This window comes from Doryrhamphus excisus, chromosome 4 (assembly GCF_030265055.1).
Source record: "Doryrhamphus excisus isolate RoL2022-K1 chromosome 4, RoL_Dexc_1.0, whole genome shotgun sequence".
Taxonomy (NCBI): domain Eukaryota; kingdom Metazoa; phylum Chordata; class Actinopteri; order Syngnathiformes; family Syngnathidae; genus Doryrhamphus; species Doryrhamphus excisus.
In genome coordinates, this window is record NC_080469.1 from 3,370,107 (window position 1) to 3,395,365 (window position 25,259).

Sequence of the window (25,259 nt, forward strand, 5' to 3'; positions counted from 1 at the left end):
TAGAGCCCTGTAAACATGACAAAACACGACTATAGTCACATTTATACTTTTTTTTTTATTTACAACATATTGCGCAACTGCAGGGTCTTGAGACACATGCTAACTCGCAAACTAGAGCGCTAGCGACCTAAACGGTAGCCTTCAAGTCATTTCCTTTCAACTTAAATAGCCAAAAACTTACCACTTCCACACGGATAGGGAGGATAACTATTAACAGTTATTTAACCTTTAACATGAACATTAATCAAACGTAATAATTTTTTCTGGGTACATGATACCATACAGCATCCATATCTATTATTAAACTTTCATATCAAGGCGGGGGCCTCAAACTAGTGTCCTGCGGGCCACATTTGGCCTGCGGGCTGCGTGTTTGAGACCCCTGATCTAGGATGTAGGATTTGATTCTAGGATCTTTGTTTTAGGATCGGGCGGCACGGCGGTCAAGTGGTTAGCGCGCAGACCTCACAGCTAGGAGACCAGGGTTCAATTCCACCCTCGGCCATCATCTCTGTGTGGAGTTTGCATGTTCTCCCCGTGCATGCGTGGGTTTTCTCCGGGTACTCCGGTTTCCTCCCACATTCCAAAAACATGCTAGGTTAATTGGTGACTCCAAATTGTCCATAGGTATGAATGTGAGTGTGAATGGTTGTTTGTCTATATGTGCCCTGTGATTAGCTGGCGACCAGTCCAGGGTGTGCCCTGCCTCTCGCCCGAAGACAGCTGGGATAGGCTCCAGCACCCCCCGCGACCCTTGTGAGGAAAAAGCGGTAGAAAATGAATGGTGAATGGTGTTTTAGGATCAAATGCCATGGGAAATTAATTTTCACCAGTAGGGGGCACTATTTGATTGTTGTATGTTTTTAGCAGACTAAAAATGACAATATACAAAATATGAAATTTGACATAAAAATGTTGACATAAATTAAGTAGAATTCCACTTATCATGTTTTTGTTATGTATTTTTTCTGCCTTAGACAGCAAATTATTAAAATGATGTATAGTCAGCTTCTTAGAATATTACACTCAATAAATCTTCACTCTTTTTCTCCACACTCAAAAACACTCAATTTGACTACCACTCCCCTAAACAAAAATAAAAACGACCTGAGCCTTTATATTGAAGGAATAAGTTACACATACCGTTTGTTTGTTTTTGTTTTATTTTCTGACAAGGCAAAGTACATTTTAGCATCAAGAGTACATTTTTTCCTACACAAATGTACAACACAAAGCACTCCACTCCCTAGGAATAATATAAAGAACGCATTTTATTCATAGGAGACTCTTGAACCACAAAATAAAATGCAAAACAAAGGCGAGCCAAAAACGTGCTACTTCAATGTTGCACAACTTTTAATACATTCCAGCAAAGGTTTTGACTGAGGAAACTTAACATTTCTGACAGTAAAGAATATTTGTCCTGTGATCATAAAATAGGGTTGATTGTTTTTCTGTTCATCAGCAGGGTGCCCCTAAAATCTGGCCATATCATATACATATATTATACAAACAATGATTCATAAATTATTTTATTTTTTCAATTTTAAAACTATTTGAAGCAAAGGATATATAAATATATTCAAAAAAATTAAAAATATGTATTTGTATTATTTCTCCATATATATCTATATATATATTAATGTGTATTTTTGCAGGTCTGTCCAGATTTTGGGGATACCCTTTGTATGGGAGCTCTGGTTCCCTCTAGTGGTCGTGTCTAAAAAATAATAATAATAATAAAGACAATGACAAAGAGCCCAGAAAAACAGCCAACAAACAGCAGACTGCAAGAAAGCCAGCAGGTCTCCTTTTCTAAATGACTATACAGTAGCTTTAGGCAAAAATGTTAAAATACACTCAAAATATATGTAAAAATCTTAAATGTATAATAATTTTGATGGGTATAAATAAATACTTTATGGATAAAGTTCCATTTAAGACACAGATGAATAACATGCATCTAAGGAAAAAAAAAACACACATTTGCCTGCTTTCAGTGTTTCATTACAAGAAAAAAAAAAACAACACTTTTGCAGGTGAATGAATTAATACGTCCTAAAATATATTTTGGAGGACATCAAAACCTTGTTGACGTTCTGTCCAATCTTGCTAAAAGCCTGACTTCACATTTACAAGCCCCACGGACATCCACGTCTCCGGATCTTATTCGTATTTACATAACGATGTGAATATTTTTTTTTTAAAACTGGAGACAACAGGAAAAACACCATGGTGATAATGTGATGAAACCAACAAAACCTAGTCTTGAATGGACCATTGAACTGCTATTAGCTTGCACCGCTAATTCATCACAAAATCATTCTGGAATGCTGTCATAATAAAACACAAACATGGACATCAAGTGTGTAAACATTGCGATACTCATTGTGAATCGATTTACTGCACCTACGCTAAATAACATAACCGAGTATGTTAGTTATCTGAAAAAAAATAACCTCAATGTTGTAAAATATGGCATTAATGTTGGTTATATATTAAAATAATCTTTAAAAAATGTGAGAAATTATCTGTTATGTTCATAATTTCATCAGAAACTTTCATTCATTCGTTCATTTTCTACCGCTTTTTCCTCACGAGGGTCGCGGGGGGGGTGCTGGGCAGGGCACATATAGACAAACAACCATTCACACTCACATTCATACCTATGGACAATTTGGAGTCGCTAATTAACCTAGCATGTTTTTGGAATGTGGGAGGAAACCGGAGTACCCGGAGAAAACCCACGCATGCACGGGGAGAACATGCAAACTCCACACAGAGATGCCCGAGCGGGGAATTGAACCCGGGTCTCCTAGCTGTGAGACCTGGCACAACGGCAACAGCAACAGAGTCAACTATAATGGGTAATATGAATGGAAAGATGACTGTAGGGGTGTTATTTCATGTCTAGAGGGCTCTATAAATATTAATTCATTCATTTTCTACCGCTTTTCCTCACGAGGGTCGCGGGGGTGCTGGAGCCTATCCCAGCTGTCTTCGGACGAGAGGCAGGGTAAACCCTGGACTGGTGGCCAGCCAATCACAGGGCACATATAGACAAACAACCATTCACACTCACATTCATACCTATGGACAATTTGGAGTCGCTAATTAACCTAGCATGTTTTTGGAATGTGGGAGGAAACCGGAGTACCCGGAGAAAACCCACGCATGCACGGGGAGAACATGGAAATTCCACACAGAGATGCCCGAGGGGTGGAATTGAACCCTGGTCTCCTAGTTGTGAGGTCTGCACGCTAACCACTAGACCACCGTGCTTCATCAGAAACTTGAAAAATGAAAAACATTCAAGCAAAAATAATCACATTTGGCAGTAGGTGCTCAAGAATCTACCATCTAAACCATGGTCCCCAAACTAAGGCCCGGGGGCCGGACATGGCCCACTTCCACATTTGTCACGGCCCCCTGAACAATAAAGCATGGTCATTTTTCTGTCATAGAAGTGGAAATGGTAACCTATTGTGACGTGACTACAACCACACTTTGCCCCAGTCATAGAACATAAACAAACATACGACCCTGACCCTGGCCCCCCTTCAGAGGAAAGAAAAGTCATGTGGCCCTCACTGGAAAAAGTTTGGGGACCCCTGAATTCTAAACCTTCTTGATTGAATCAGGAATGAACCGTGAGGAGGTTGATAGTTGACACAAAAAAATCTATAAGCTACGGTCAGCAATAACGTTTCAGCTAATCTGCTGCGGAGCTGCGCTCATTGAAATCGGCAGACATAAGCAGACGATGGCAGTGATTTGATCGGGACAGTTGACCTAACATTAAGAAAAAAACAAGTTGACAGCGTCTAACTTCACAGATAAAAAAAAAAAAGTCGATGTTAATGTGGCTAATTAAGAACATGTCAGTAACGCCGCGGGTGTTGCCTGTGCCCTCACACTCAACAAAAACATAAATACATGAAATATAACATACCATATGCGGCGTTTGGTTTTTGCGTGAGGAGGGGCGTCGTATTGATGTCATCGTATTGAACTCGAACACATCAATAGATAGCGACGGGGCAACGTTCAACCGCAACTGAGATATTTAAAAAGTATAAATATAAAGACATCACAACAAAACACACAGCGTGAGTGAGTTGAGAACAGTGCATTAAAAGAAAGACGCGTGATAAAAAATATAGCATACACACATTTAACTGTATATATAGAATACTGTGTGTATTCAACAACAAACAGTCGGGAATAGACTTGATGTACAGTACTTGAATGGTGTAACATGTGGTTCACATTTAGTATGGACACACACACACACACACACACTAGGACTAATGAAATACCCAAAATGAAATGGAATGACCCGAAGCTGTGAACAGGTCTACGCGGCCGCTTCCTCCAATGCCGGCAGCAAGCCCTTCTCGGTCAGGTGCGCCTTAAGAGAGTTAAAGATGTAGAGCTGCTGGTCAGCACGGAGCGCCAGGAGCTGCTGGATCACCTTGCTGGGATTAGGACCCCTGAAAGGACGCACCATCAGAGACATGACAGTTAGCAGGGTTCTACATAAAAAAAACAAAAATGACTTGCCCATGGGGAATCCTTATGGTGAGAACTACAGTAAACCTCGGATATATCGGATTCAATTGTTCCCACTGGTTTTGTCCGATATAAGCGAAATCCGTTATATGCGTATACCGGAAAATGTCCGTTTTACGCATATATCGGATTTATATCCGGTATATGTGTAAATCGGATTTTATCCGTTATAAAAAGGCACTTCCTTGACTATGTTTCCAATGTACCTGGACGCGCAGGCAACGCTGCAAATGACGTCGTATAGCGGCCTGTCACGATTCGGCGAATCGGAGCGCCACGATGTGGCCATCCGATATATGCGAGGGAAATTTAATGGAAATGCATTGGAACGGGACAGGAGATTTTGTCCGAAATAGGCGAAATCCGTTATAAAAAATCCGATATATGCAATGAATTTTTATTGGAAATGCATTACAGAAAAATCGGTTCTTTTTTTATCTGTCCGTTGTGAGCGAATTTCCGATATATCCGAGGTTTACTGTATTTGCCCGAATATGCTAATAATTCATCAGATAATAGTACTGATGCATTGTATTTGGAGGAATGTCTGAAACGTATGTTAACATGGCATATGCCATACTACCTTACACTTACCACAATGAAACATTATTGATTAGACACATTTGTGTACTACAGTAAACCTCGGATATATCGGATTCAATTGTTCCCACTGGTTTTGTCCGATATAAGCGAAATCCGTTATATGCGTATACCGGAAAATGTCCGTTTTACGCATATATCGGATTTATATCCGGTATATGCGTAAATCGGATTTTATCCGTTATAAAAAGGCACTTCCTTGACTATGTTTCCAATGTACCTGGACGCTGCAAATGACGTCGTATAGCGGCCTGTCACGATTCGGCGAATCGGAGCGCCACGATGCGGCCATCCGATATATGCGAGGGAAATTTAATCGAAATGCATTGGAACGGGACTGGAGATTTTGTCCGAAATAGGCAAAATCCGTTATAAAAAATCCGATATATGCAATGAATTTTTATTGGAAATGCATTACAGAAAAATCGTTTTTTTTTTTTTATCTGTCCGTTGTGAGCGAATTTCCGATATATCCGAGTCCGATATATCCGAGGTTTACTGTACTTGCCCGAATATGCTAATAATTCATCAGATAATAGTACTGATGCATTGTATTTGGAGGAATGTCTGAAACGTATGTTAACATGGCATATGCCATACTACCTTACACATACTACCTTACACTTACCACAATGAAACATTATTGAATAGACACATTTGTGTACTAGTAAAGTGTTTTTAATGCAGAAAAAAAATGCTCAATTTGTGAAGCAAAAGGTGAGAAAAATACACAGAGAAACGGAACCGCTAGATTTTGTAGTTTGTGCAAAAATCAGCACTTTGGTATTGGATCTAATGGGTGGTGTTTCATTGTGACCACTTCAAATTGTCACAGCAATGTGATTCACTCACCTTTGCCATCATTTGATTTGCTGCCGCTAATAAAATACTTGTTTAGGAGGCACTGGTTCATCACTTTTTGCTGTTTTTTCCTTCAGAAGTTGTTGAAGAATTAGACCATGTTGGCAGGGACGCCATGATAGATGTAGTCAAACGATCGCAAACAATTCAATAGAATGGTCCATTTCAAGATTTGCAAGGATTGCTTTGCAAATTACCACCGGAATTACGCAGTCCGTGTTTTTTACCAACACCCAACAAGAACCGCTTTAAAAAAAAAAAACAAAAAACTTTGCAGTATGGCATTCCAAAGTGCACTTGCCCGACGGGAATATCACTGATTGGATTTACTTGCCCCGAATTTTGTTTTAACTTGCCCCGGGCCATCGGTACATCGTTATTGTCGAGCCCTGGTTAGATCAATACCGTCTAGTAAGCAATTGTCGACATGGCAAAGCTTTACCACAGAGGTCTGCTATAGAATGTGAGGATGGTACATTTTGTGTATAAAAGATGCTAAAAGCAGTCACGGGTAAGTTTATATATACCAAGATAGATCAATAAAACACCCGCATTCTTAGTGACAAAGCAAATTGGTGTAATATTAAATAATGTGTATCAGAAATTTTAAGACCAGCTCAAAAATTGCACTGTAGGATCTTAAGAAGGTTCTAAGTAGAGCCTCAAAATACAAACATAGCGAAACCACTTCATTGCAAAAAAGCATAAAAAGGAAACAGGCTGGTTGTCCATCAAAACATGGGATGATGCTCGGCACAAATTAAGGTTGTTATCAGTGCCAGCATCTGCGAGAGAAGGGTTTTAACGGCAAAAAAACTCTTCATAGGCCTCATCTGTTTCAATCTGCTACCCAAATTTGCACAAGAGCACCTACGATGAGGAAAAATTTAACCTAGATGGTGCCGATGGCTTCCAACGTTACTGGCATGACAAGGAGATCCCATCTGAGATTCTTCCAGCATCATAATCTGGGGTGCTTTTTCCTTCAATGAAACAATGGAGCTTCAGGTTGTGCGGGGGCGTCAAGAGGTATCACTCGCCTGTGTGGTAATGACTAGCTTCAATTCACAATGGCCGCCTGAGAAAGGACTTCTTCCAGAGGACTAACCCCACCCTGTGTGTCATCCTGGTCTAAATCAATTAAGAACATTTTGGGATTGGATGACAAGGGAAGAATGCATTTTAAAGCTTTACTTGGAACCTCTTTACAATCAAACAAAATGCTAAATGTCAGCTCTTGCAATTTTTCAACTGGTCTTTTTTTTTATCACGGTTGTTTATGTCATAACAAATGAATTCATTTTAATTTTTTATTATGCTAAAGACTAATAAAAAAATAGATACGGAGCCAAAAATGGTCCGCATGTCACACTTTTGCCTCAGAGCACACACTAATATCACCTTGCATAAATTGAATTGAATGTAGTTGTACCAAAGCCCACGTGAGGTCATTCTCCCATTGTGTGTACCTGATGAAGCTAGCAATGTATACATTCACAAAGGTGGCCATGAGGTACTGGCAGTCAAATCGATCCATTATTCCCCCGTGTCCTGGAATGGTGTTGGCAAAGTCCTGGAAAACAAGACAATTACTGGAGTCTGTCATGGAACTACCTGTTAGTTCACACGTCATCATTCTTAACAATGACTGACTTGGTCTCACGTCAATCAACAAAATGTAGTCAAATACCCATCCCATCATTAGCCACATATACATGGACCCAAATATTCCAATTCCATTCGCATTATTTGCTCAAACGGAAAGAATGTAACCTTTGTATACACCTCATTCCGAAAGAAAAGTGCCAATCCGAATGAATATATAATGGGATTCCCAGGGGTGGAATATTCCTTTCCCCAATCCGATTATCCGAGGTATCTTGTACCCGCTCAAACGGAAAGTTGTCAGACTGCGTTCTTCTTCTTCTGTTGTTTATTGGCGGTTGGCAAGCAGCTTTGGTGTGCATTAGCGCCATCTGTGGAACAGAATCTAAACCAGGGGTGGGCAAACCTTTTGACTCGCGGGCCGCATTGATTTAACAAAATTGCCGGGAAGGGGGGGGGGGGGGGGGGGTGGTATATAGTATTTTACACGTAACAGTCAATTTTTACACATATATTTTTACACATATTTTACATGTAAAAGTGTCATGCAATCTGCTATATGTGAACTTTGAAATCATTTATTTGATGTGAAGTGTATTAGAAATTAAATGTATTATTATTATTGTTATTATTTTTTTTATTAGAATTACTATTGTTATTATTATTAGTTATAGTAATGTTATTATTATATTATATAATATAATATATTATAATTATTATTTATATTATTATATAATATATTATTATTATATATTAATAATAATAACAATAATATTATTATTATTTTAAATAATAATAATATTATTACTATTATTATATTAATATTATTAACAACAATATTAATATAATAATAGTAATATTATTATAATAACAACATTATTATTGTTATTATTATTATTATTTTTACTATTGTGCTTGTGTTCCTTTTTCCAGGAGCATTTTGTAAACAACAGACCACATCAAATAACGAAATTGATAAAGCAGCTACCTCAACCATCAAAAAGTTGGCCCAAGCCACAATGCCAGGTTGTATGTTGAGTTTAATAAAATACTTTGGAAAGAACAGGCGGGCCATATTGAAACACTTGGCGGGCCGGATGTGGCCCCCGGGTGCGTTCTTTCAGCGAATGCTGAGATATGATGTAACACGCAGCTCCAGACGCTCTTCGGTTTAAAAAAATGGAGGCGAGGAATCGGCACTGGACTGCTAAGGAAAGTTTGTTTTTTATTCAAACTAAATTCCAAGACTGGACGAAGGAAAAACTGGCAATACGGAGTTATTCCAACAAGTGAAAGAAAAAGTCCAGGAAGTCGGTATCACGTGATGTTGGTGTTTACAATTTACTGCGCATGCCCCATTGACTATTCTGGTTGATTATAGCGGCGCATGTAAACACGCCATTGGAATATTCCTTTCCATGTATACCATTGCTTTCGGAAAGGTGATTCAGAAAGAGAAAAACTCCTCATGTAAACGTGGCTATTGTATAATATCCATTTACCTTTATCTTAAAGGCTCTCTTGAAGCCACTGGCGAAGAAGCCACCAAAGGGCCCGACGATTGATGCGAAAGAGGACAGAGCGATGCTGTGGATCTGGAAGGGATAGAGGCGCACTGTGGTCTGCAGAGAAAAGTCGTAGAAGATTAGAAGCAGTAATCATTAGCTGCATTATAGAGATTAAGATATGCCTTTATTCGTCCCTCAGTGGGGAAATTTGTATTGCACAGCAGCAAGAGTACAGAGTCAGTTAAGCAGTACAAAATACACAATATAGAAAAATAAACAATATAAATAACCCAAGTATTAACAAAATCAACAGTTTTTCCCATAGTTATATACAATACAGTATGTAGATAATATGAAACGAGATGAGATATATGACCAGTCTATACACTGAGATCTTGTTAGAGAATTAATATGACGCATTATGGAAATACTTATATAGAATAGAACTTAGTATATATATATTATACCTTTATACAACATTTTTTTCCTAATAGCAGAGAAAAAAAACCAAACAAAAACCCTCTCCATATATAATATGACATTGCAATGCGTTTCAAATGTGTGCATCGCAAATGTCCTGAACTCACCCATCCAGTTACAGACTCCAGGACGCTGGGAAGTGCGTAATCCTGAAGCTGGAATAGCTCCGAAGGCTCACAGTCTACCTGGAAACTGTTGGAATCGTTGTTGAACTCCACTGGGCATACAAAGTAGCGGTAGCCTGCCATCACATAGGAGAGCTGCGAAAGAAATATTTAAAAAGCCGGTTATTTAAAAGCAAAAGTAGCAATAAGATGACAGCGACTGTCTAAGACAGGGGTGGGCAAACTTTTTGACTCGCGGGCCGCATTGATTTAACAAAATTGACGGGGCTATACATTTTACACGTAACAGTCTGCGCCTGGTATTATTGTATCTGTAAAAGTGTCATGCAATCTGATATTATTATTTATTATTTTATATTTAAATATTTTATATATATATTCATTCATTCATTTTCTACCGCTTTTCCTCACGAGGGTCGCGGGGGGTGCTGGAGCCTATCCCAGCTGTCTTCGGGCGAGAGGCGGGGTACACCCTGGACTGGTCGCCAGCCAATCACAGGGCACATATAGACAAACAACCATTCACACTCTCATTCATACCTATGGACAATTTGGAGTGGCCAATTACCCTATTAACCTAGCATGTTTTTGGAATGTGGGAGAAAACCCACGCATGCACGGGGAGAACATGCAAACTCCACACAGAGATGGCCGAGGGTGGGGATTGAACCCTGGTCTCCTAGCTGTGAGGTCTGCGCGCTAACCACGAGACCGCCGTGCCGCCCTTTATATATATATATTTATTATTATTATTATTAATTCATTCATTTTCTACCGCTTATCAACACGAGGGTCGCGGGGGTGCTGGAGCCTATCCCAGCTGTCTTTGGGCCAGAGGCGGGGTACACCCTGGACTGGTCGCCAGCCAATCACAGGGCACATATAGACAAACCATTCACAGTCAATTTGGAGTCGCCAATTAACCTAGCATGTTTTTGGAATGTGGGAGGAAACCGGAGTACCCGGAGAAAACCCACGCATGCATGAAAAGAACATGCAAACTCCACACAGAGATGGCCGAGGGTGGAATTGAACCCTGGTTTCCTAGCTGTGAGGTCTGCACGCTAACCACTCCACCGCCGTGCATCCCTATTATTATTATTATTATATTATATTATATGCTTGTGTCCCATTTTTCAGGAGCACTTTGTAAACAACACACAACATCAAATAACAAAAATGTTGGCTCAAGCCATGATACCAGGTTGTATGTTGAGTTTAAATGAAATACTTTGGAAAGAACGGGCGGGCCGTATTCAAACACTTGGTGGGCCGGATGTGGCCCCCGGGCCGTACTTTGCCCACCCCTGGTCTAAGAAGATATAACGTCTCACCATGATGCCAAACACGATAGTGGAGAACAATCCACCAATGAATCCCTCCCATGTTTTCTTGGGTGACAGCTGCAGGGGAGACAGCAATTTAATACACACAAACTTTACTTGTTTTGGGGAATTTATACTTGTATTTAAATCTGCAAAACCTGATGTAAACTAACCTTAATGAGAGGGGTGCGGCCGAAGAAGAAACCAAACATGTAGGCCATTATGTCATTACAGATCACACAGGAAATTGGCACAATAAACCTATAGACGTACGAGCATAAACAAAAGAAATCCCACAAATGACATAACTGCTTACTGGAAGTAATACAAGTAATACAAGTAAGACTGTTTACATACCAGATCATCCCTTCAAACAAGTTGTGGATAATGAGGTGAGACTGAGTGACAACAATCAGCAGAGTCACGTGAGTCCAGCCAAACTGAAAAAAAACAGAAATTACACAGATTACATTTTAAATACACTCTTAAAAGCTTTTTGGAGAAAATTGCTTTGGTGTTCAGGAGACATTTTGGTTACAGTGGTTAATCATGATTAATGATTAGTTACGAAAACACTATTGATTTCTGCTTAATACACATTTATGTGTAATATAGCAACCAGCTTTCCTAACAATTATTTTGACTGTTGGAAATAATCGAATAGTAGCCATGTTTACATTTGGAGTTTTTCTCTTTCCGAATGATCTTTCCGAAAGCAATGGTATACATGGAAAGGAATATTCCAATGGCGTGTCTACATGCGCCGCTATAATCAACCAGAATAGTCAATGGGGCATGCGCAGTAAAGCGTAAACACCAACATCACGTGATACCGACTTCCTGGAGTTTTTCTTTCACTTGTTGGAATAACTCCGTATTGCCAGTTTTTCCTTCGTCCAGTTTTGGAATTTAGTTTGAATCAAAAAAAAACTTTCCTTAGCAGTCCAGTGCCGATTCCTCGCCTCCATTTTTTTTTTTTTAATCGAAGAACGTCTGGAGCTACGTGTTACATCATATCTCAGCATTCGCTGAAAGAACGCACCCGGAAACAGGAAAAGATAAGTTCAATCTTGCTAATATTTTATAATTAAGCTCGGCACATGTTTTATATAGATATTTTTATATTTTCTTTTTGAATAAAAGTGGACTTGTGAATGGCGTATAGAAGGGTTTAGATTCTGTTCCACAGATGGCGCTAATGCACAACAAAGCTGCTTGCCAACCGCCAACAAACAACAGAAGAAGAAGAAGAACGCAGTCTGACAACTTTCCGTTTGAGCTGGTACAAGATAGCTCAATCGGAGTGGGGAAAGGAATATTCCACAACCTGGGAATCCCGTTATATATTCATTCGGATTGGCACTTTTCTTTGGGAATGAGGTGTATACAAAGGTTACATTCTTTCTGTTTGAGCAAATAATCCGAATGGAATTGGAATATTTGGGTCCATGTAAACGTGACTAGTGTTGTGTTTTCAGTCAAGATGAAAGCTTGCCAGTGATTTCTAGGACAACCACTTGCCCACGTGTCTAATTAAACGATAAATGCCCTCTGCCAGGCCTCATCAATAACCAAAGTCCCCTCAGGGCGGAGGTAAGGAGCGGGTCGAGGGTGCTACTTACCATGTAGAATTGAAGGCGGTAGTGCTTCTTCACCAAACTCAGCACAAACATGCAGAAACCTGAAGTAAGCACACACACACACACACTTGTCAATGCAATGCACATTATAGGAAGATTAATTAAGTCAGAATCCAGGTCATCTTTGGTCAAACTGAATAATTTTAGTTTGACCTACTTTAGCTGAAAGACAGTGTTGATATGCAGCGAGTGACTCAAGGTTGTTGGATACATTCTATTTATAGTTGAATAAGCACTGGGGAGAAGGTGTCTTTATAGATCAGTAATGGTAATGGTTTTATTTCATTTGAACATGCATCAGATTACAATTGAATGCATCACATAATCAGTTCACAGTTCCACATGTCCGAAAGGAGTAGGAAGAAGCAAAGCTTATTAAATCCTACCCCTCAGAATTTATGAATATGATTCTTTTGAGGTTCATTTGACCATTTTTGGAAATTGAAATAGAGGGGTATAGTGCAGGGGTGTCAAACTCATTTCGCATCGTGGGCCACATACGGCCTAGGGAGATGTCAAGTGGGCCGGACCATTAAAATTATACCATACTCTGCTATAAATAACCAAAATATCATTTCTTTCCTTTGTTTTGGTGTAAAGAAGCACAAGAACATTAGGAAAATATTGAAATTTAATGAACTATCCTTTTACAAAACATTTCATGAAACACCTCATATTTCCTTAGACAAATGTGCAATTTACTTTTATCATTCACAAATATGCATTGCAACTGATCCCACTGATTGTACAAAGGCACACAACTTTAATTGGTACTGAAAAATATAGTAATGCACTTTAAGATTAAATGAGACTTTTAAAGAAAGGGATTTTTAAACCACTTACACATACGCATATAAAATCTAAATGTAATCCCTGCGTACACCTTACAAACTAAGGAGAGTGATTTTAAATGTGTAATGAAGAAATGAAGCTGCTGACTAACATTAAAGTGCACATTTTTTAAATCACCACAGTAAGGACTCATCTTCACAGAGCTGTATTCTTTCAATGCAAACAGTAAGCCGTCATATTTTTCGCTGTGATGAGTCTCGTAGTGGCGTCGAATATTATATTCCTTCAATACCGAAACTTGTTGCAAACACACCAAGCACAAAGGTTTTCCGTGCATGTCTGTAAATAAATAGGACGTGGTCCATTTTTCTTTGAAAATTCTACACTCCTTATCTACTTTTCTCCGTTTGGATAACGACATTTTGGCTAATGAGGGTGTAGCGGAGAGGTAGAGACCAAGGTATTAACAACGTCGTAACAAGCAGCAGATGGCGCATTGATACCGTCTGCTGTTTTCAGTCTGTCTCAGTGATGCGGCTTGTCTTCTACTCTGATGGAAAGAGTGCGCCCCTTAGCGGATAATCCATGAATTGCAGCGAATGAAAAATATTAATTCCATGTCTTTTATGCATTTTTTCCACTTTCAAATTATCCTGCGGGCCTGATCGAACCTCCTTGGGGGCCGGTTCCGGCCCGCGGGCCGTATGTTTGACACCCCTGGGTATAGTGACAAAAAATGGCCTACATGCCCACACCAAAAGTATTAAAACCAACATTTTCATGGACGAGGAAGCCTAAGAAGGTAACCAAGACATGAGAAACAACTGAACCGTTAACATAAGAGGTTATACCAGAAAGCTAACACAAGAGTAAGGTTAATAAGTATAGTACATGAAGATGATATTATGGCATTATGTGTGTATTACTGTAATACCTGTAAGATACAGCGCAAAGGAGATGAAGCGATGGTATTTGCTGAGGATGCGTAGCGGCTCTTCCCTTTGCACCAACGTGAAGAAGTAATCGGTGACTGTCTCGCCGTAGAAGAAGTAATTGACACACAGCAGGAAGTACCTGTACGCAAACCACGTTAACCCTCACAAGAACACAACATGTGGAGATGCAGTACTTATAGCACAATGTGTTTTGATGTGATTTAAGACTATTATTAACTATTACATACTATAACTATCAACCATTAACTTATTACCTAACCAAGTTCTTGTTTTTTTTTTAATGCACAAGATTAGACACATGCAATCCAGAAAATAAGTAAATGTCACAAAAAAGTGGGCTAATAAATTGACACACAAATACTGCGGATTTCAGAAAATAACAGATGAAATGATACAGGACTCTACAAGAAGCAATGAAGTCTGTAAAATTAAATAATTAAAAATAAAAAAAATAAAAAAATTTTTAACTATAATGATGAAAATGGTAATATTAATGATGATTATAATGATGGTAATAATGATAAAGATTATAACAATAATAATAATAATAATAATAATATTACAATGATAATAATAACAGGGGAAAACAAGACAGTGGCATGAACATCATTATATCCTGCAAAAAGGGGTAGGCATTTATAAGCTTTTGCTTCAGCCTACTCCTTTTGGGCTTGTTATCAGATAGTTGAATACAGATGTAAATAATGGAAAGTTATATTTTGATTGATGTAAGAAATGCACTGTAATGTTTCATATATATATATAATAAAAAAAACTATAATTGCACACATCCAGTAGTTTAACAATAAAAGAGGGACAGTAACATAAATTGTTTAAGTACCTCAATGTAACAGTCTATCTAATAAATCGTGGAGGAACAATGGGGGTTCTAATCCAAACTACTGTAGTGTATAATCGGGGAACATCTAATTGATTATGCTTTACTTGTTCATTCACTTAATGATCTACAACTACGTTTCGACAACTAAGACACCAAACCTCATGAAATCTGCAACAAATTAAAAAAAAAAAAAACATGAGATGCAATAAGTGGGGGGTAAAAAAAAAGTGTTTCATATTGATTTTATAGGCGGAGGCCCTCACCAACTCAATGTCCTGAACCATGGCAGATGGTATGAATGGTAAACACTGTATCCAATGGTGATGATTTCTTGGAAGCACTTGATCTGAACACACAGGACCTGCAAAAGGAAAACACCCAGTTACAGATTAATTAATTAATGCTCATTTGACAGTAGGTAATCATTACTGTGCATGGAACACTTTAACTTTGCAGTGCATACATGTCATGCATACCACAGGTTTATATTTGTACAGTACAGTACCATGCAAAAAGTCTTAATGGACATTTAGACTATAAGTCGCGCTTTTTTTCATAGGTTGGCTGTTCCTGCGACTTATACTCCAGAGCGACTTATAAATGAAAAAACTGTTTATGTTACATAAATACTGGACACCATTTCTGTTCATGTTTATTTTTTATGTAGCTGAATAAGCATTGTGTTAGCATATCTTACACCTATTCAGCCTGTTCTCTATTCTTTTATTAATGTTAGAACTTGCCTTCCAAGAGGACGTAATGTCTGTTTTGGTCAAATAGTTAAAATAAATTACCCGCAAAATAATGTGTACATAATTATGCATTTTTGGCCTTGTGCGACTTATACTCCTGAGCGACTTATACTTCTAAGCGACTTATAGTCCAGAAAATATGGTAATAATTAAAAATAAAAATGAATATGGTTTTGAAAAAAAAAACATGGTAGGGAAATTTATAGCCCAAAGTTGCAAGGAACGAGTGCATTTCTCTTATTTTGCATTTTTGGCCTTGTGCGGCTTATACTCCAGAGTGACTTATAGTCCAGAAAATATGGTAATAATTAAAAATAAAAATTAATATGTTTTTGAAAAAAACATGGTAGGGGAATTTAGAACCCACAGTTGCAAGGAACGAGTATATTTCTCTTATTTTGCATTTTTGGCCTTGTGCGACTTACATTCCTAAGCGACTTATAGTCCAGAAAATACGGTAATAATTAAAAATAAAAATTAATATGTTTTTGAAAAAAACATGGTAGGGAAATTTAGAACCCAAAGTTGCAATGAACGAGTGTATTTCTCTTATTTTGCATTTTTGGCCTTGTGTGACTTATACTCCTGAGTGACTTATAGTCCAGAAAATATGGTAATAATTAAAAATAAAAATTAATATGTTTTTGAAAAAAACATGGTAGGGACATTTATAGCCCAAAGTTGCGAGGAACGAGTGCATTTCTCTTATTTTGCATTTTTGGCCTTGTGCGACTTATACTCCTAAGCGACTTATACTCCAGAAAATATGGTAATAATTAAAAATAAAAATTAATATGTTTTTGAAAAAAACATGGTAGGGAAATTTAGAACCCAAAGTTGCAAGGAACGAGTATATTTCTCTTATTTTGCATTTTTGGCCTTGTGCGACTTATATTCCTAAGCGACTTATAGTCCAGAAAATATGGTAATAATTAAAAATAAAAATTAATATGGTTTTGAAAAAAAACATGGTAGGGAAATTTATAGCCCAAAGTTGCAAGGAACGAGTGCATTTCTCGTATTTTGCATTTTTGGCCTTGTGCGACTTATACTCCTAAGCGACTTATACTCCAGAAAATATGGTAATAATTAAAAATAAAAATTAATATGGTTTTGATAAAAACATGGCAAAGAAATTTATAGCCCAAAGTTGCAAGGAACGAGTGTATTTCTCTTATTTTGCATTTTTGGCCTTGTGCGACTTATACTCCTAAGTGACTTATAGTCCACAAAATATGGTAATAATTAAGAATAAAATAAATATGTTTTTGAAAAAAACATGGTAGGGAAATTTATAGCCCAAAGTTGCAAGGAACGAGTGTATTTCTCTTATTTTGCATTTTTGGCCTTGTGCGACTTATACTCCTAAGCGACTTATAGTCCAGAAAATACAGTAGTTGTGACAATGACAACATAATTACAATGTCATTCAGTAGGAAAAGTAAAAATGATCGAAATTATTTCCAGTCCATCGTATTTTGGTGCAGTAAAAAGCAAACAAGCTGATGATGCTTGATGCCGGTCATACTCACAATCATCATAAGCACCATGGGGCCCAGGTAGATGATGATGAAGAAGAAGGAAATCATAGCCAGAGTGAGAATCCCTCGAACCCACCAGTTCTTCCATCTGAAGGGTACAATGTGTGTTTTGAAAGACAGTCAAAGAGCTAAAAGAAACATTAAACAAGCTTTTTCTTACTGAAATAAGGATGTAAGAGATGAAACCCGTCCACGAAAACCAAATTTATGAGAAATATAGTTATGTAAAGAGTTTGCTAGTATGTTTATCATGACTGAAATCCAACCAAAACTGGCTCACAGGAGAGCGGGGTAAGTCACTGTAGCATTTATTACCATCCCAACTTAACAGAAATCAGTATGTATGGATAACAAGTGTTTGTATATTGAAGTATTTTTTCAGTCAAACTACAAACTGCACCTTGAGGAGAGCCCGGACAAGGCTTTATTTAACACTTCTGGGGTGTCATCAGGTGGGACTGGCACCTCTGGGACCCCTGAGTCCACCTTGGGGTGGCTGTCTGCTCCGTCATCTTTTTCCGACTTCAGCTCACTATCTGAACCCTAAAATAAAAAGAAGCACAGGGGGAAAAAAATAACATTCCAACATCTCCACAGCAATATTGGCCAGATGTATTCAAATGTTTCAACTTTCATGGATTATGAGTAGAATAAAATCCTGATCGGAACATCCGATCAGATATATTTCACCAAATATAGCATTGTAACTAGTCGCAGAAGAAAACACAGCACAAATTATATTATGGCCACAGTGCATTGCTAAAATGGTCACCTTGTTATCTAAGTACTCAAGGTGTAACCTTGTGTACCAACTACGTTCAAGTACAGTTGTTTTACTGGCTAACTACTGTGTAATAGTTGTATTGCTCAGTATTACTGTTATTTTTAAAATGCTAATACAGTAAACCTCGGATATATCGGACTCGGATATATCAGAAATTCGCTCACAACGGACAGATAAAAAAGAACCAATTTTTCTGTAATGCATTTCCAATAAAAATTCATTGCATATATCGGATTTTTTTATAACGGATTTCGCCTATTTCGGACAAAATCTCCAGTCCCGTTCCAATGCATTTCCATTAAATTTCCCTCGCATATATCGGATGGCCGCATCGTGGCGCTCCGATTCGCCGAATCGTGACAGGCCCGCTTTACGACGTCATTTGCAGCGTTTGCAGCGTTGCCTGCGCGTCCAGGTACATTGGAAACATAGTCAAGGAAGTGCCTTTTTATAACGGATAAAATCCGATTTACGCATATACCGGATATAAATCCGATATATGCGTAAAACGGACATTTTCCGGTATACGCATATAACGGATTTCGCTTATATCGGACAAAACCAGTGGGAACAATTGAATCTGATATATCCGAGGTTTACTGTACATGTATTCACGTTTTACAACCATTATCATGTTTGGCCACATTATGCGTTTCCCACAGGGCTGCAAGCTATCTGTGGTGCTGGGTTGCGGGAGTGGAGGGCTTGATGATGTCATCATCTAATCTGTATCATTGCACATGATGCAAAACGAAAAGTTGTCAGACTGCGTTCTTCTTCGTGGCGTTTTTCTTCTTCTGTTGTTTATTGGCGGTTGGCAAGCAGCTTTGGGGTGCATTAGCGCCATCTGTGGAACAGAATCTAAACCCTTCTATACGCCATTCACAAGTCCACTTTTATTCAAAAAGAAAATACATATCTATATAAAAACATATGCCGAGCTTAATTATAAAATATTAGCAAGATTGAACTTTATCTTTTCCTGTTCCCGGGTGTGTTCTTTCAGCAAATGCTGACATATGACGTAACACGCAGCTCAAGACGTTCTTCAGTTTTAAAAATGGAGGCGAGCAATCGGCACTGGACTGCTAAGGAAAGTTTGTTTTTGATTCAAACTAAATTCCAAGACTGAACGAAGGAAAAAATGGCAATACGGAGTTATTCCAACAAGTGAAAGAAAAAGTCGAGGAAGTCGGTATCACGTGATGTTGGCGTTTACGCTTTACTGCGCATGCCCCATTGACTATTCTGGTTGATTATAGCGGCGCATGTAAACACGCTATTGGAATATTCCTTTCCATGTATACCATTGCTTTCGGAAAGGTCATTCGGAAAGAGAAAAACTCCTCATGTAAACATGGCTAATGAATCACACTTAACTTGTACTGTCCCTGCCATTGACTCTATAACATTACTATTGAAAAAAAATCATATTCGCCACTCATAGTAGCTGTACAGTATAGTAGCTTTGGTGAAGTACCTGTATCGTGAACATTTACCAATAATCTAAATAATTAGATTTATCTGTTCACGGATGGAATGCCTTTTAAAACACACGGTGATCTTTGCACTGCTGCTCAGTGCGAGGGTCTTCACACATCACTAACACCGAGCAGAAGAATGAACCCTCTGTGGTTAGTGACCAAATTAGGAATGGGAGTTATCACAGCAGAGCAGATGGTTCGCTGACCGTATGCTGTGCAACTGTATTCTAAAAGCTAGAATCACATTTTAAACAACACTGAATACTGTAAAAAAAAATAATTAAAAATCAGGATTTGTTCCTTTGACTATAGAGTCTGCCTTCTGTGACTCATATCTCAAGGCAGTGAATTAGATATATGGCTTGTGTACTAAATAATACTAAATACTAAAGCATATAAAACTACATATACACATCGGATTATAATTAATTCCAAAAGGTGCAAGCATAAAAATACTTGCACACATTTGTACACAATCTTGCACGCCTGTTGGTTTCCACAGCAACCACAGCTGCCTTCCTGGAGGCTTGATTTAAAAATAGCCACCACTCTTTCACATAACCCTGAGCCTGTTGGAGCCGATCTAAACAACAACAACAACAACCGGTCCTCCTCTTCCAATGAGACACACAGACATCCAGGTTAATAATCATGGAAGCCAGGAAACAGTATTTTCAGTCAGGAATAGACGCTTGCATTTCCTGTTTTCTGTTTCCTCTAAAACAGGGGTCTCAAACTCAATTTACTTGGAGGCCACTGGAGCCTGGGTCTGGGTGAGACTGGGCCGCATCCGGTTTTCCAAAAAAAAACAAAAAAACGCATTTATTAGAAACAGAAAAATTAATAAAAATTTGCTTTTGTTCCGATTTTCTACAAGAAAAGCTCTGATAAAACATTCCACTGTTCTCAAATATCTTAATTTTTATGTTTCTACACAAAATAAGATGAAAAATAAATAAACAAATCAAGAATAAAGAAAATCAATTAATCGGTAATAAATAAATAAATATAATAATAATAATAATAATAAAAACTTAAGAAACCACATATAGTTGGTGGGTAGACAATTTTTTTTCGGATTAAAATGAACAAAGCATTATTAGACATGACAAAACACGACTATAGTCACATTTATACTCTTTTTATTTACAACATATTGCGCAACTGCAGGGTCTTGTCACACATGCTAACTCGCAAACTAGAAAGCTAGCGACCTAAACGGTAGCCTTCAAGTTATTTCCTTTAAACTTAAATAGCCAAAAACTTACCACTTCCACACGGATAGGGAGGATAACTATTAACAGTTATTTAACCTTTAACATGAACATTAATCAAACGTAATAATTTTTTCTGGGTACATGATACCATACAGCATCCATATCAAACTTGCGCGGGCCGCACTAACATTAAACTTTCATATCAAGGCAGGGGGCCTCAAACTAGTGTCTGAGACCCCTGCTCTAAAACGTTGGAAGGACAGACACTGAACCCCCCCCCCCCCCACTCAAGATGTCGAGGGATCAACACAGGCAAATAAATTGTGCAGCTTGAGTCAATCACCATTTTTCAAAACTTCAGCTCTCCAAAAACATATGTTTATTACTATTTTTATGACTATTTTGTAATGTAGAATAATGGAAAGCATAAGCATATTATCTTTTAGCTTTGAGTTGCTCAATGATGCGTTTAAACCCAACATCACACATGACTGACAGGGGCTCTTTTTTTTTTTTTCCTGTTATAGCTAATGACTTTTAGCCATCCCGTGGGAGTTTTTCCAGTGGGATTCCACTTCAAATGCGCAATGTGGTTGGTCATATTAAACTTTCCTATTTCTGTGTCACCGTGACAAGCTTGTGCATGACAAGTTTTATACTCAGCTGTAACATCATTTTACTGCCACACCTGCTCCTATAGCACACTGTTGTTTTGATCACATTACGTCTACTAGATTGGGTAATAAGAGTGGAAATGTGATTATGGGGTGTTATTTAATGTCTAGCGGGCTCTAATAATGTTAAAACACATATTTAGAAAGTCATAAAATATGTTTTTGTTGCTCATACTACAAAAATATTCTATTATAAATAAGGAATCCTACTTTGTAGAAATTCACTGGAACCAGTTAACCGCAATAAATGAGTGCATACTGTAGATCAGGGGTCTCAAACACGCGGCCCGCGGGCCAAATGTGGCCCGCAGGACACTAGTTTGAGGCCCCCGCCTTGATATGAAGTTTAATGTTAGTGCGGCCCGCGCAAGTTTGATATGGATGCTGTATGGTATCATGTACCCAGAAAAAATTATTACGTTAGATTAATGTTCATGTTAAAGGTTAAATAACTGTTAATAGTTATCCTCCCTATCCGTGTGGAAGTGGTAAGTTTTTGGCTATTTAAGTTTAAAGGAAATAACTTGAAGGCCGTTTAGGTCGCTAGCTCTCTAGCTTGCGAGTTAGCATGTGTCACAAGACCCTGCAGTTGCGCAATATGTTGTAAATAAAAAGAGTATAAATGTGACTATAGTCGTGTTTTGTCATGTCTACAGGGCTCTAATAATGCTTTGTTCATTTTAATCTGAAAAAAATAATTTGTCTACCCACCAACTATATGTGGTTTCTTAAGTTCTTAATTTGCCATTTTATTATTATTATTATATTTATTTATTCTTGATTTGTTTATTTATTTTTCATCTTATTTTGTGTAGAAAAATAAAAAGCAAGTAAAAAGTAACCATCAGAGGTTTCAATTAAAATCAGAAATGAACCTTTGCCGTGTCTGCACTTGAATTAATACCATATACAGTCTATGATAAATGCCTGAAAATATCCATATCATATTTTTTAATATCAATACAGTTTCATGAAACGAAGTATCGCGATATATCGCCGAAACGATATTTTCTTACACCCCGATTTCACACAGGTACACTGCACACTTGAGTACCATCTAGTGGTTCAAGTGTGAATTACATTGATATGTGATAATATTTGATAATGTTTTGTTTTTCAAAAGGAGCATATTGCCGAATATCATCGACAATAAATCAACCAGCAAAAAGACACACGCACAGACATATTTAAGGATGAAGCTGAGAGTGACTTTTCATCACAAAGATGTGCGTATTCAGGCAGTATATTAAATATTTCTTGATATTCTTAACAATTACAGTGATATTAAGTGTTAGTTAGCTAATAATCCACCAGGAGAATGTTCAAGGCTTTATCTAGCTCGGGAAATTTGAGAACTAGCCTTTCGTAAAAATTTATTAATTAAATTTAAATTTTAAAAAATCATTTATTAGTGTAGTAGCAGGATGTGGAGGCCCCCAATGACGAGGTTTGCCTTTACCCCCCAGCTTCAACACACACTCTGACAAGGAAGCACGCTTACTTCCTGTGTACATGAAGTACACACAAGGTACTATGTAGGTTAAAACATCGCGAAATCCTGAAGGGTCTGGTATTTCGAACACGAGTGACACAATCCGCATCGTCACTTAATCACTATAGTGTCGGTCGGTAGCTGAGAACAAATAAGCCACGTTTGGAAAAAACAGCAATAAACGTTTACTTAATGTAATAACACCATCCCTGTGCTGATGAATTAGGACTATCAGCTGGCTAGCTGGCTAACTAGCGTTAGCATCACATCCAGGCGGGCAGGACCGATTCGGAGCTAATGTAAAAAGCTAACCTTGTCCTCAGACGGCTGCTGTTGTAAGGTTGCCTCGGTGTCTTTGGCTCCACGGTGCCTCAGTTCTGCCGTCATCTTAGCGAACCACAACCGAAAAACAAGAATGAAGCTCCTTGGTTCCCTGACACAAGGGTACTCTGGATGTTTTTTTTACACGGGTTTAACTTTCATTACTGGCGTATGTGGAAAATTGGAACACATTTCCGGTTTTCAAAATATATCCTCAGCAGCTGCATACGCTGTCACAACATGGTTAAAATAAATGTTCAGTCGAAGAGGCATTTTCAAGATTTGTCGTATTTAAGATTACGAAAAGAATTGCTGTATTATTTATGACTATTATCAACTGTAGAGTTCAAACTGTGCTTTTATTTTTAAGGTGTATTTACGTCACAATCGCTAACACTAACGCTACCTTGACAACTGTTGGCAAATTGTGACGTCAATGATGCAAAGCTCACACAACTGTGCAAATGTTTCACCACGAGTTGAACATTATCAAGAAAACAATCAGTTGAGCTGTTTATTTTAAATATTTAGCTCACTTTTCTCACATTTAACTCATTTTCCTCACATTTGAAAAACCTTTTAACTTAAATTAAATTTTAAATGTAAAACAAAATGCTAAATCTTTTGTTTATGTTTAATTTGAATCTAAATGATAAATCCAAATTTAAATCTAGAATGTAAATATTACATGGAAATAAAACATAGAACCGCTCTCCACAAGGTTTATTAATTTATTAACAACTCCAATACCGACAAAATCAGAAAGTGGGGTTCGGCAGTAGTCCAGAAGTCCTCAGTAGGGCTCGGGAGTGTGACCAATCACATTGCAATGAGCATGCTCTGAGGCTGACCGTGGGTGGAATAAATTAAAACAGACCGTTTTGGAAATCCAAGGAAATCCAGCTGGAATAGGTGCAGATTCTGTAAGATCTAGAAAGATTTCTATGTCGGTTATTGTGTGTAGCGGAGTCCACAACACAATACAAATGGCCTCAAATGATCATGATAGGTCCCCATTAAGATTAAGATTAAGATTTACTTTTTGATATTTATATTTAAATTTAATATTCCTATTTAAATTTAGGATTTACTTTCATTTAAATGTAACTAATATTTGCATTTAAGATAAGATAAGATAAGATAAAACATTTAGATTTTTCTATGTATTTTCTATACTGCCGATCCTCACCGTGGAGGTGTGCTGGAGCCTATCCCAGCTGACTTCAGTACACAATGGACTGGTCGCCAGCCAATCACAGGGCACATATAGAAGGAAATAAAAGTGGCCCACTGTAATTTTCAGATTTACCACCAAGTGGCAGCAGGGTCTCATGTTTTGTTTATGTGTGTGTGTGTGTGTGTGTGTGTGTATGAGCAGTCAGCATCTATAAATACTTAATAGCTTGTTGCAAAGGGGGGTGGACGCTGCAGAGCCAACGGTTCAATATTATCTGACATCTCCGAGGGTGTTGACTTGGTTTGTAGTGGGTGTGATTAAGGCATTAAAAGATACTGTCATGTCACAGGTTTATTCATTCATTCATTCATTTTCTACCGCTTTTCCTCACGAGGGTCGTGGGGGGGTGCTGGAGCCTATCCCAGCGGGAGCTATTCGGGCGAGAGGCGGGGTACACCCTGGACTGGTGGCCAGCCAATCACAGGGCACATATAGACAAACAACCATTCACA

The 25,259-nt window shown here is 38.1% G+C and overlaps 1 protein-coding gene across 2 annotated transcripts; it reads right to left on the reverse strand.

Annotated features, from left to right (window-relative positions):
• Positions 1-1,145: 1,145 nt before the first annotated feature.
• On the reverse strand, positions 1,146-23,746 carry cds2 (CDP-diacylglycerol synthase (phosphatidate cytidylyltransferase) 2). Of its 2 annotated transcripts, XM_058071271.1 has the most exons (14): positions 23,562-23,746; positions 17,999-18,141; positions 17,590-17,686; positions 15,569-15,666; positions 14,443-14,582; positions 12,699-12,757; positions 11,434-11,516; positions 11,250-11,337; positions 11,086-11,154; positions 9,734-9,886; positions 9,141-9,260; positions 7,503-7,606; positions 4,320-4,493; positions 1,146-4,057 (listed from the first exon to the last, which is right to left on the reverse strand). In XM_058071271.1, exons 1-13 carry the CDS (start codon positions 23,634-23,636, stop codon positions 4,358-4,360), a joined length of 1,365 nt encoding a protein of 454 aa, XP_057927254.1. In that variant the 5' UTR covers positions 23,637-23,746; the 3' UTR covers positions 1,146-4,057; positions 4,320-4,357. The 2 variants fall into 2 exon arrangements, with proteins under 2 accessions (XP_057927254.1, XP_057927253.1); XM_058071270.1 differs by having other exon boundaries at positions 1,146-4,493.
• Positions 23,747-25,259: the final 1,513 nt, after the last annotated feature.

Excerpts from the sequence above, each read along its gene's own strand:
- cds2 (XM_058071271.1), bottom strand. The coding sequence starts at position 23,636 with ATGACGGCAGAACTGAGGCACCGTGGAGCCAAAGACACCGAGGCAACC. Across the intron at positions 9,887-11,085 it reads CTATCGTGTTTGGCATCATG|CTCTCCTATGTGATGGCAGG; the intron begins GTGAGACGTTAT and ends TTTCTTTCGCAG. Across the intron at positions 4,494-7,502 it reads TACATTGCTAGCTTCATCAG|GGGTCCTAATCCCAGCAAGG; the intron begins GTACACACAATG and ends GCGTCCTTTCAG.